The 13,569-nt window shown below is 43.1% G+C and overlaps 1 protein-coding gene across 2 annotated transcripts in view; it reads right to left on the bottom strand.

The window, feature by feature from the left end:
- ASCC3 (activating signal cointegrator 1 complex subunit 3) overlaps nt 1–12,831 on the bottom strand; it is a 226,427-nt gene extending 213,596 nt beyond the window's left edge. Inside the window, exons 1-3 of one of the 2 annotated variants that reach the window (XM_079971589.1) lie at nt 12,670–12,831; nt 6,627–6,775; nt 4,033–4,183 (exon numbers count right to left, since the gene is read on the bottom strand). In XM_079971589.1, the coding sequence (XP_079827715.1) occupies nt 4,033–4,183; nt 6,627–6,716 (241 nt within the window). In that variant the 5' untranslated portion in view covers nt 6,717–6,775; nt 12,670–12,831. Of the gene's footprint in view, nt 1–4,032; nt 4,184–6,626; nt 6,780–12,669 lie in introns of both variants that reach the window. The other variant, XM_079971590.1, reaches the window with a different exon arrangement.
- Between the last annotated feature and the right edge of the window lie 738 nt (nt 12,832–13,569).

Below are 13,569 nucleotides of genomic sequence, written 5' to 3'. Positions count from 1 at the left end.
CCAGAAAAGGTTATAAATACCTACAGTTTAAACCAGCTACCTTATGCAACCACCATATTTGAATGATTTTTGTGACAATCAGGTAAGGGACACAAAGCAAGAATATAAATTGAAGAATAAAACTCTTTTGAAGAACTGAAGTCCTAGGAATTTGACAAATAACAATGATATTCCATTAGATCCAGTCTACACTTTATACAGAGCTACTAAGCTGCCAGTATGCATGTATGTGAAGGTTTGAGATGGGTGGGGTGGTTAGGTGGAGAAGGGACATAGTTTTGTAATGCTGCCCTCATTTAAAGCTTCCTGCATGTAATAAACTAGAACAGTGCAAGAAGGCTAGCCTAGCCATCTCCCTAATGTGCTAGGATAATCACATGTAGGTACCACTTTACATAAGAACAGCACCATGCCTCCTACTAATGCTTTTCTAAATGTCTAAGAGATGCTGCTGCAGGTGAATTTCTGTGTTTTTTCCTTAGGATATAGGCAAGGATGAGCTCCCCCTTTAAGCTAGAATCCCAAAATGCAATTTAGACACTAGAGTCATGAGTTTTATCACTTACCTCGCATCCTTTCAGTTAATGAAGATGACTTCTCTTTCCTATACCAAGGGCTTTGGGTAGTAACTTCAGTTTTCACCCATCCTCTTCCTTGCCTGGTTGTAGCTGATTTTCAGCCCCAGACCAGAATCTGCCACCTTTCTCCGCACCCAACATCTCCCAATTTGTAAATATAATGTCAATGTGCTTCAATAACTTAAAGAGGAGATGGGGGAATGAGAAGCTCTACACCAATGGCTTGACACCATTTCCCCTCAGCACCAGGTAGCACGGCCAATAGCCAGGAATGATGGGAGCTGAAGTCCTGCAACATGTACAAGGCAACATCTACAGGGAGTTGCACATGGCCAGAAATAGCAGAGCCTTGACCTAAGTGAGATATGCAATTCCTAGGATATCCTCCAACACTACCACCCCAAACCTGTACTTCAGCAGACAAGATATGCAGTCTGCTTTGCTGAAACGGCAATGAATGGGAGCCACAACGATTTTTCAGCACAGTCTTAACATTTGCTCACAAACTTCAAATAATAAATCCATTTTCATCCTTTTGACATTATTTGTACCACCTTTATTTTATGAAACTGAAAGTAGGATATCAAGGACACCCCATACATCAATGATCTGAATTAATGTTAAGATGTTCTACTGGACAGGTATTATAAGCTACACAAGTCTGAAGTTATACATTTAAGACTTCTATATAGAAATATGTTTTTCTACAGCTAAAACCAATGCAAATTCACATTGTTAGGTTAAAACAACAAGGAATCGATTTTTACTTATGATCCTTTTCATCAAACACAGGAAGTGGTCGGGAAATCAGTAGGCATGGGGGTGGGGATTTCGTTTCGTTTTTGTTTTAACTATTTATGTTGTGCTTTTATTCTTTTTTTAATCTTGTGAATTGCCTTAAGATGCCTTCAGATGAAGGATAGTATATAAATTTTAATATAATAATAATACCTGTGTGCACACATGTATTATCTTATGCATGCCTATGAAATGGAAGGAGAGCACAAGCACACAAGCATAGCATCAAGGCTAGGAGTTTCTCAATCTTTCTGGAATAAAGAGGACCAAAGGACAGATAGCACTGATTCAGCTAGAGTGTTCAGTTCCACTGCTATTAAAGGGCACAGAGGATACCTGTAGGCTTCCAGATGGTGTTCAACTACAACTACTATTACTACACTGGCCATGCTGACTGGCGCAACAATTGAAGGACCACAGTTCCTCTAACACTGGAGTACAAGTTGACAAGTAGCCAGAAGGAAAGTTTTTAAGAATCAAGAAGAGACAGGAGGGCTGTGCGTACTCTTTTCTGACCAACCACACTTATGCATAAACCCCACTCCCATTCCACCATGGTTCATTGCTAAGACAGACCATTACTACTCCAGGTCAAAATGAACTTGGGTTTGCTTGTAAATTCACTTTTGAAAAGCTGGTTTTCATCACAGTGAATTTAGGACTAAATTCACATTGGTGTTCTCTAGCGGTCTTCCATCATACTAAACCAGGGCAGAGCAGAAGGGAGGACCAGGAAAGTGAATGACCCACATGATCTGCTCCTAATTTCTGTACTGGGTTCCAATCCAACCTGGGCCTAATTGTCCCACTGACAGCAAGACAGGCAGATTTATACTCCATATGCTCCATATCCTCCAAATCTCTTTATGAAAGTAATCTCAGAAGTCAAACTCTGAACACCCTACAGGCACTTCTTATCATTCAGAAGTGATCCTCCTCTGGCCTGGCTCATGTTACCCAAAGCAGTCAGGCCAGCTGTGAAGGATGTGATTCAGTTACCCAAAAAGGTAGCTCGTTTCCAAGCAAACACTGGATTACTTTATAGACTACACAGGCTTGCTGTCAGCAGGGAACCTGGTTGCCACTGGCAACTAGATTTGGCCAAGGCGACCCAGACATTTCCTCTTGCAACCAGGTGGATCAGAAACCCCAATTTAAAAGATTCCCTAGCAACACAAGTCAAACTCTTTAAAAAAAAACAAACCATTCAATATGATCACTTCAACACTTCAAAACCTTAGCACTCAGCTCCTCCATTGCTATCTTTTTGGTACACAATCAGGACCCAGTAAGTTAAGAGTAGATGCCCCATGCTCAGAGTGTGGCCTTCAATTTACTTTTCCTTTCCCAGATGCAGAGTGCTAAAGTGAAGTCTATATGTATTGATCTAGAAGATTCATATCCCAATTTTTGATCAAATTATTCTCAAACATTCTTAGATGAGATTTTAATAATGTGTGTGCACAACACACAGGAAAAGCCACACAATCCAGCAAACCTTAGTCCCAGCCCAGTATGCTTCCCCTCAGCCCTGTGGTCCAAGGGCAACAGACAGTAGGAACAGAGTGTTCTTTCTGGCTGGGAGGCGGGTGAAAAGAAAGCTTTGTGTATTTACAGAAGAAGCTGAGGTATGCTGGTGCCTCACTATCAAATTACTTTGCAATGATTTTGAAGACTATGCAAGATTGCTTACATTAAAGGTATTAGTGGGGAAAATAAGACACTTTATTAATACTTGAGGATCAAATATTATATCGCATACTATTGGGGCGAATTCTGCCAGTAAACATCTCTTGCATTAGAAGCAGAAAGAAAAGAAAGAGGATATAATGGATGTGCCATGGCCTGCACTGTTAGGTGCAGCAATTATGAAGTGGCCGGGGTGGGGGGAGGTTGTGTGCCTTGTTCAGTTAGTCTGTAAAAGGGAAAACAGCGATGATTATAGGCATCATGGTGCCTGTGGCTTTTCTAAAGGTACCTATCTGGTATTACACTGAAGTGGGGAGATATTTGGGGTATTAAAACTGTAATCCCAGAACTGAGTTTTTTAAAGGTGTTCACTCCAAAGTTTCAGATTAGAGGAGATCCGCCCCCCCAAAAAGGTGGTTTTTAAAATGCAAGGATAATAAGATAACAACTTTTGAGGACTCATCTGCAAAGCTAGCCTAATTTCATCATACCATTAATATCCTACAAATGAGTACCAAATTTTTCACTCTATAAGACGCACCCAACCATAAGGCACACCTAGTTTGTAGAGGAGGTAAACAAGCAGCAAGAAAGCAATGCAAAGCCTCTTGAGCGAAGAGGCAGGAGTGCTCCAGCTGCGCTCAAGAGGCTTTGCGTGGCTATCGCTGAAGCCAGGAGAACAAGAGGGATCGGTGCACACCAATCCCTCTTGCTCTCCTGGCTTCAGCGATAGCTGCGCAGCCTGCATTCGCTCCATAAGATGCACACACATTTCCCCTTACTTTTTAGGAGGAGAAAAGTGCGTCTTATAGAGTGAAAAATACGGTAATTATGGATATGCACAGGAAAACAGGCTTGCGGATGATTAGGAGCCTTTTAAATGTTGCGGCCTTTTGTTCTGCAAGACTAGACCACAGTATGGCTCAGTCATCTACAAATACTATCCCACTTCTAAATTACCACTTACCAATTTGTTTGGAAGCTTGTAGTATTGTCTTTAAATCTTCAAGTATGGATTGTTTGTTTTCCTTGGCTGAATTTTCATCAACAAAGCTAACTATTTTCTTCCAGGTAAGACCAGAGTTCAGTTGCTCTTCTTGCAATTTGGTTCTTTTATTCTGAAGATATATATATAACACAAGTAGTCAGAAAGATTCATTTTCTTTGAAAAAAGGTATTCTATATGGTAAGAAAAGGAATGTTTTCAAATACTTCCAAACGCTATCTACCTATTGCGTAACAGAGCTGAAAGTTCCAAATGCTAGCACATTATTCATGTGTTAAAAATGATTGCTTTTAAAACAACACATAGAAATCTAGTGAAAAAATTGCATGCTTGAATCTCACACTGTTCTATTAGTCATTTCAGCAATCATCACTCTTTAGCCATTCCTTTAAACTTGAATGGGGGAAAGGGGGGAGGCAAGGAGAGTAGCTGTTGCCAGGCAGAGTTTAAAGCAGTGATGGCCAAACTTGGCACTCCAGGTGTTTTAGGACTACAACTCCCATCACCCCTAGCTAACAGGACCAGTGGTCAGGGATAATAGGAATTGTAGTCCCAAAACAGCTGGAGGGCCAAGTTTAGCCATCACTGGTTTAAAGCACTAGTAAGAGATGAGCTTTGGGAGTAGCTTTAATTCTGAACCACTCTTCACTTATGGCTCTATGAATTTGGGTTCTAACCATAGTTAAGGAGTAGGTCTGTGTTCAGGCATATTGCTAAGTGATGGGCTAATTTTATCCAAGGATTATAGAATTATAAATTATAGATTAACCCTGGCTAACGAGTATAGTTTTAACTGTTGTTTATAAACCATAGTTCAGCTGAAGGGCCAGGTTTGGAAAATCAACTTTAGCTAATGATTAACTAAATCATGGCTTATAAACCATGCCAATCTCTAATGATTGACAATGGGATTCATGAATCATCTTCTATCTAAAATTTGACTTCTCCCTATTTTTTCCCCTGCCCAATCTTCCCCTTCCCCAAACCCTCTCTGATTTGGGAAAATATGAAATACAACTGACTGATCCATCCTATACCATTTCACCCGTTTTTCAAAAGGACCCAACTAGAGAATGTAAACAATTCTCCTTCTCCATCACGGATACCACCCTTCATTCCAGCAGCCAATCACAGTCCCTTTTTGAGATTCTTTCCATTCTCATGCAGTTTAGGGGGGGGGCTGCTATTGCCATAAAAAACAGGCACCTATAAAAAGCTGCACAGATTATTATTAAATAGAGCTAGTATTCCAACTCTTCTTTGAGAGCCATCAGAAGATTATTTAAGAAAAAATGCATTAAAGTGCTGTACAGTATGTTCCTTAAATTTATGCTATATTAGTTGTTGCTGATGCTTGTTTCAGTGAATGGATTCTCTTTTAATGGTTCATTTAGTAGTGCACTTACACAATTTCAAATGACATGAAAAGAGAGGGCCAAATTGATGCTCTAGTTATAGTGATGAAAGAATGGAATAGAGGTAAGATTAGAGGAGTTACTCTGGGCTTATAGCGACATGACGGAAATCAGAATCAGCTCTGAAGTGCTTGGGTAGGTGTACGCGTAGGCGTAGATGGCATCTCAGTATCAAATTGCCAGATGCCAATTTGTTTCTTTTCAATTTACTTTGAACAGAAGATGCCATTGGCTGGCAATGACTATTTGTGCTATTTTGCCTTTTGTTTCAGGAGTGTCTGCTATTGGTTAAAAGTTTTAGCTTTTCACTTTCTAGAGAGATCAGCAGCTCTATCGCCATAGCTCATTAAAAACAAAGCAAAAGGATTACAGTGGTACCTCTGGATGCGAACAGGATCCGTTCCGGAGCCCCGTTCGCATCCTGAAGCAAACGCAACCTGCGTCCGCGAGTCTGCGGTGCGTAGGTCGCGATTTGCCGCATCCACGTATGCATGTGACGTCATTTTGAGCGTCTGCGCATGCGCGAGCAGCGAAACCCAGAAGTAATGCGCTCCGTTACTTCCGGGTCACCATGGAGCGCAACCCGAAAAGCCTTAACCTGAAGTGACTTCAACGCAAGGTATGACTTTATTTTCTCATGTATGCCCAGTGATGTGGGTTTTCCAGAAAGTTTTGTCTGTTTTAGCCTGCCACTCATGAGCCTGGTAAGACCTCAGATCTCATGGCATCCCCCATGGTCTGCCTAATTTGGCCCAGGAGCTAGACATTACACTTGCCTGTTCTACAGATTACTGGCTGGCCAATGACAGACTGAAGGTCAGAACTAACCCATAGAATATCACACTCTGGTATGTCCACAAATGCTAGCAATGGAAAACTGTAGAAAAATACTGCACGCACATACAACTGTGTGACATTAAAATGACTTTTCGAAGTTACAAAATTTATGGCACTACTGCATCCCTTCAGAGCTCTATCCTCTCCTGTGTGAGCTTTAAAAAAGATTAATGGTTTTTTTGCGGGGGGAATACATAAAGTACATAATCTGAGGCAAAGCTGTTGACAAAATGACTGAATATAATAAGCAACTAAAAACATTAAAATAATTCTCAATATTTAAGTTTTGAACAAATAACTTACCGTTAAGTCAGCAGATTCTTCACTGTAATCATCTTGTTTAGTGACATTTGAAAAGGAGCGCAGGGCTCCTGTTAGGCGAGGAAGGGCCATTTATTACCCATTCAGTGATCCATATGATGAGACATTAAATTCATCTCCAACAGGTAAACCTCCAAAAAGAACATCAAAATCACAGTTAGGTTTTGCCAGTGCTTTGGGAACTTCTCAGTTTAAGTAAATAAACTATTTTATGCTAACTATTTTATGCAAAGAAATGGATGTACACTCAGAGCCTCTGTGTATAACCTATGAAAATTCTTGAAGAACAGGTGAGATCCCTACAGACTGGAGACAGGTAAATGTTGTCCCCATCTTAGAACCGTACAATCATAGAATCATAGAGTTGGAAGGTACCCTGAGGATCATTTAGTCTAAACCCCTACAACACAGAAATATGCAGCTGTCCCATACCAGGGATTGAACCTGTGACCTTGGCATTATCAACACCATGCTCTAACCAACTGAGCTATCCAAAACATATCTTCAAAAAGTGGGGGGAAAGAAAACCCAGGTCCCCAACCAGTCACCTTGACATTGATAGCAGGAAAGGTCCTAGAGCACATAAGTAAACAGTTGGTCTATGAGCACTTGGAAAAGCATGCTGTGATTATTACAACCCAGCACAGTTTCTCAAAAGAAGTAATGTCACATGAATCTCATGTGAAAAGAAATCTAGAGGGCTTGGTAGATAGACCACAAGCTGCACCAATAGAAGTATAGTGTCCTGATCAAGGGAAATAATACTACTGCTCTATTTTCCCTTGGTCAGACCATACCTAGGGCACTATGTCCAGTTCTGGGTACCACAATTTAAGAAGAATGTCGACAAGCTAAACCGTGTGCAAAGGAGGGCAGCCAAGATGATCAAGGGTCTGGAAACTGAGCCTTATGAGGAACGGTTGAGGGAAGCGGATATGTTTGGCCTGGAAAAGAGGAGACTGAGAGGAGATATGATAGCCATCTTCAAATATCTAAAGGGCTGTCAAATGAAAGATGGAGCAAGCTTGTTTTCTCCTGCTCCAAAGGGTAGAACCCAGACCGATGGCTTCAAGTTACAAGAAAGGAGATTCCAACTAAACATCAGGAAGAACTTTCTGACAATAAGAGCTTTTTAACAGTGGAATAGACTCCCTTGGAGGGTGATGGACTCCGCTCCCTTGGAGGTTTTCAAGCAGAGGTTGGATTGCCATCTGCCATGGGTACACTACAGGGGGCTGGATTAGATGATCTTCGGGGATCCCTTCCAACTCTGCAATTCTATGGTTCTGTGTATAGAATTGTACTTCGTCTTAAACCGGCAGGCAAGAACTTTAGCAAAAAGAAATTACTTTAAATTATTTGATGAAATAATATAACACAAGCAGTATTATAAACTTATTATAAAATAATAAATTCATTTTCACTAATTATCAGATAAAGCAGTAGTAGGCAAATAACATCAGGAATTTTATGGTACAGCAGCAGCTAAGTCATACTGTGCCAATGACTGAATACATTTCCTTAGGCTCCAATTGTATTCATATTTACCGGGGAGTAAGTCCCACTGAACTCAATGGGAGTGACTTCCAAGTAGATATTAAAGGACTACATTATTAACATCTGATTTACTACGTGGGAATGATAAGCCTATCCCCAAAAATCAACACATGTACACAGGCTTAGAATACCATCTGTATTTTTGACAGAGAATAGCCACAACTGATACCCCACCAAATTTCAAGCTGTAAAAGTTATTTTACACTCGGTGTATAATCTATAAAATGGAAATCATATGGGCACAGCAGCCTTAGATACTTCAGTAGAGAAGGTTTTAGTAGTGAATGATGAGGTGCTGTGGCAAAGCCAACCTGATGCTGCCTTTACATTGTACATGCACCACACTGAGCTCCTGCTGCCTTGGCCCTTCCCTTCACAGAAAACCCCAGCAACCTGCTGTGTTGAGGAGCAGGAAACATAATGGAGAACCGCATTCTCCACCTTACCAGCCATTCCTAGAAGGTTCCAAAGTCTAAGACAGGTATAGGCAAACTCGGCCCTCCAGATGTTTTGGGACTACAACTCCCATCATCCCTGACCACTGGTCCTGTTAGCTAGGGATGATGGGAGTTGTAGTCCCAAAACACCTGGTGGGCCTAGTTTACCTATGCCTGGTTTAGGATCACAAAATGCACACCACGTTGTATACTTGGTAGCAACTTAACATAACATTGGCTCCCTGCCAACTGCAGTTTGTAAACTGAGATCCAGGCTAAGGAAAATGCACTTCCCTCATTGTCTGGTGCATTTTTCCCATTTCCCTCCAACCATATTCAGCATTAAACATGATTCAGCTTTACAGTTTCACCTGTACAAATCATGGTTAACACTAACCAGGTTGTTCCTTAACCATTTGAAAATATGTTTCACTGCCCAGTGTAACTTGTTTGAGTGTTATCATAGTCAGCTTTGGGGCAGATGTAATACTGAAGTGTAATTATGGCTAATGAGGGGATAGAGATTTGCACCAGATGGAAGAACAGAGTTAAGTATGTGTTCCCAAGGCTGGCTCTGAATTTGTAAAATAGACAAAGCCAACATTACAGCTTCACCAGGTCAATCATGGAAAGGAAATGTCAATGATTTAAGACATGCTGATTTTGTATGCATAAATACATACAGGACTGCATTAACTCAGAAGAGATGTGGTGCCACAAAGGGCTACAGGAGCAAGGAAAGTCACCTCTCGTTGCCCTTCCACCAGTGGAGGCCTCCCATGAATAAAACTCTACTCATGGAATACTCCAACCACCAGGAGCAAACTGAAGATTCACATCAATATCTTTTCCTTAAAAGAAATTGTTGAAACTATCAAGCAACTGGAAGACTTCAGCACCCAGCAAATTGAAAAGGCTTAAATTCTTCAAGCAAGACTTTAGCAAGCCAAGTGAGTAGGGTACAAGCCCTGCTTCATGTCATCATCTCCAAAGCAAACCAAATAGCTGTGCTCTCGAATAGGAATAAAAGTAGTAGGAATAAAACCTACATACACATACCTAAGGCCAGTCACCAAGAACTTCCCAGGTTCCTGTCTCCTCTCTCCTGGGCATGTCATTCTCTCTTATCATTGCAATTTTCAAAGCCATAGAGAACATAAAACTCTTTTAGCTACTCTGCTAACTGAAGAGCTTTTCTCATACTTTCTTATGGCCTTGGATCATGCAGTACTGGATCACCTACTTATAGTCAAGAGACTTTTAATGCTCCTGCAGAAGAGCACATTCTTTACACCAAGAATTAATTTTCCATTTTGGGGACTACTTGCTACCTAGGATTTTTCCAGCCTTTGCAAAACTTACACAGAAGAGATTTTAGTTAGACGGATAACATGTGGACATGATGCTGTTATCAAGTCCTTTTGTTCCACCTTCATTTGTCAAGTCTTATTTGGTCCAAAAGCTCTCTGGATGGAAACAGAAGTACCACTTGCTTTACTCAGCTGTCAAGTATGGAGAGAACGCTTTTCCTATCCTCAGAAAATTTTAATGGAACTTCACTACACAACCAGTTGAGTGTCTATTTATGGTAGCATAAGCGGAAAACCAAAACAACTTCAACAACAAATCAAAAGATTAAAGCAGCACATACCTTTCTTACTGATATTTATAATGGCTTCTCTTGCAAAATGTCTGCAAAACGCCCAAAAGCTACTTATTAGTAATCTTTCACCCACTATGTCTGCCTTGTTTTCATCTTACTATAAACAACGGAACCAAAAGACTATTTATTTTATTACTACTTAACATAATTTGTATACAGTGGTACCTCAGGTTAAGAACTTAATTCATTCTGGAGGTCTGTTCTTAACCTGAAACTGTTCTTAACCTGAGGTACCACTTTAGCTAATGGGGCCTCCCACTTCTGCTACACCGCCGGAGCACAATTTCTGTTCTCATCCTGAAGCAAAGTTCTTAACCCGAGGTACTATTTCTGGGTTACCGGAGTCTGTAACCTGAAGCGTCTGTAACCTGAAGTGTCTGTAACCCAAGTTTACCCAAAATGTAAAATACACATTAAAACGCAAGATTCAGCAGCAAGTGTGACCAGCTTATCAGAAAAGACTACAATTAAAAAGCAAATAGGCATAATACTAGCCTTAAAAGGAAAAGGTAAAGGTACCCTTGACCGTTAGGTCCAGTCGCGGATGCCTCAGGGGTTACGCTCACATCTCACTCTATAGGCCAAGGGAGCCAGCGTTTGTCCGCAGATGGCTTCTGGGTCATGTGGCCAGCATTCTGGCGAACCAGAGAAGTGCACGGAAACAGGTTTACCTTCCTGCCAGAGTGGTACCTATTTATCTACTTGCACTTTGACGTGCTTTCAAACTGCTAGGTGGGCAGGAGCTGGGACCAAGCAACTGGAGCTCACTCCGTCACGGGGATTCGAAGGGCCAACCCTCTGATTGGCAAGCCCTAGACTCAGTGGTTTAGACCATAGAGCTTTACATATTCTTAATATAGGCAGCTGCCTTATACCAGGTTAGACTATTTTACAACTAACCCAGTGTCGTCTACTCAGACTGGGAGGTTCTTGCCAGTGTCTCTGGTAAAGATCTTTGCCACCACTTGCCTGATCCATTTAACTAGAAATGCCAAGGGGCATGTAAAGTGTGTGTTCTGCCACTGATGTACCTCTGAGCCTCCCCAGATTATATAATCGGGAGTATTGAGAGCATGTTTTATGTAGCCTGAGTAACAAATATACCAAAGGTAACCAGTCTTCATTGGCTTGATGGCCACATTCTCTCTGGGGTTGGATGTCAGAAGTGGGTGTGGTTAAAAGTGGAAATGACCACCCACCCTCTTGCACACCTCTACGCACACAAGGATACAAAACCAATTTCCCACCTTTTCAGCTGATCCATGCAGATGAACTAACTGAGAAGCAGCAATCTGTGTGGAAAGGGACTATTTCTCCACTTAGCAAATAATCAATGTGATGCACAGGGAGGAAGTGATGTTGAGGAAGTGATGTTGAGCTCTCTGCTGACTTGTCTGCTGTATCTACTTTTTTCTTCTACAACCACTGCCAAAATCCGTGGGGGGGGGACTGCTTGGAGATGTGGTAGATTAGAACCTTATATAGCACCTATGGTGGGGGTAGTACTATTAAAAGCCTGAATGGGGATGGGGAAAAGTAGCAAGTCATGACGTCTTTTTCCAAATACAGTGGTACCTCGGGTTACATACGCTTAAGGTTACAGACTCTGCTAACCCAGAAATAGTGCTTCAGGTTAGGAACTTTGCTTCAGGATAAGAACAGAAATTGTGCTCCGGCGGCGCGGCAGCAGCAGGAGGCCCCATTAGCTAAAGTGGTGCTTCAGGTTAAGAACAGTTTCAGGTTAAGAACAGACCTCCAGAACGAATTAAGTACTTAACCCGAGGTATCACTGTATCCACCTATCCGCAAATAGGAAATCCGGGGCTCTCGCAGGCAGGCCGATTTAAGAGACGTCAGGCTCAGTTTTCCTTTAACTTGCAATGCCAGTCGCTTACCCCCCCCCCAGCGGTGACAAAAGCGGTCCCTTGCTTACTTGTTGATCTGCCCCGTTACCCAATGGACTTTACTCCCAAACGGCCACGAACAGGACCAGTGAGAACTGGGAGCCTTGCCTGCAATAATAAACACGACCGGGACCGAGAGGCAACCGTCACACCGAAGTGTCCCTAGACCAAAGTCGCACCCGAGTAAACAGGCGCGCAGGGCTTGGGCTATAAAAGGCTGCGATCCCCGTCCTCTTCCTGGGGAGCGTGGGCCGCTGAATCCCGTGGCTACAAGAAGGGAGGGAAGCCACGAGAAGCGAGGGGCGGGCCGGAGACTGTCGCTGCCTGGCTCCGATCCCGGCGGGAAACCCCGCACTGGGGGCGTCAGGGGCTCAGCAGGGCTGAGTCTTTCTCTCTCCCTCCCACGGAGGGCGCCTCCTGCTCAGCCCCCAGCTCCGTCCGGCGGCAGCTGCTGCCCGGCTTACCTTCTTCGCTTTGCTGCCACGCCGCTTCTCTCCCATGGAGGGCCGACGCTTACTATTTCGACCCAGCCGCTTCCGGGTTCCTCTCCTCGCGCAGCCGCGTTCCTCCCCTTCCGCCGGTTTTGCCGGCTGGGCCGAGGGGCGCCGCGCCGCGTGCGGAAAGCGCGGTGACGGCGGCGCGGCGCTTCGGCCGAGGCGTCAGCCAATGAACGTCCCCCTCGTTATGGAAGGCTCCGCCCCCTCTCCTCCTCAAGACTTCGACGGGCGCAAACCGCCCTCGGAGAAGCCCACTTTCTCTTTCGTTTCCTGATGCGCCTCGGAGCTGAAGGCCAAATCTGCTGCCGGCAGGAAGAGGGGAGGGGAAATCCTGGTTCCGCCTCTGCTTGCGGGATAATAGTGGCAGCTGCCTATGTATAGGGAACAAGCGAAATTCAGAACTGTGGCCGAGATGCTTCCCAGTTGCCAACCGCACGTTCTGCGTGCAGAAGATCCCACGTTCAATTTCTGGCATCTCCGGGTGGGCGGGGTACAAATAATAAATTATTATTCATTATTATACTCAGGTTGGGAATGACTCGTGTCTGAAACCCTGGAGAGATGCTGTCGGTCAGACAATGCTGAGCTAAATGGAACAGTGAATGGTTTGACTCCGTCTAAGGCACCTTATTGCAAAGAGTCGTTGGCAATAAGTTTTTGTTTTGTTTTTAAAGCACCCAAAAACTTTAAATACAGATTAAATGGGGGGGGGGTGAGTGGGGATCCGGGCTGCCGTTTTGATGCTAATGACATTGTGTTGACACTGCAAAAAAGTCTGTGACTCCACAATGAGCAGGCATCTGGAAGCAGAGAGAGAGAGAGAATGATTCTCTGAAACATCTTTCATATCAATCAGGAACTGGAGCA

The sequence above is a fragment of the Podarcis cretensis genome (genome assembly GCF_951804945.1).
Source record: "Podarcis cretensis genome assembly, chromosome: 3".
In the NCBI taxonomy this organism is placed as follows: domain Eukaryota; kingdom Metazoa; phylum Chordata; class Lepidosauria; order Squamata; family Lacertidae; genus Podarcis; species Podarcis cretensis.
This window is presented reverse-complemented; position numbering and strand designations above follow the sequence as displayed.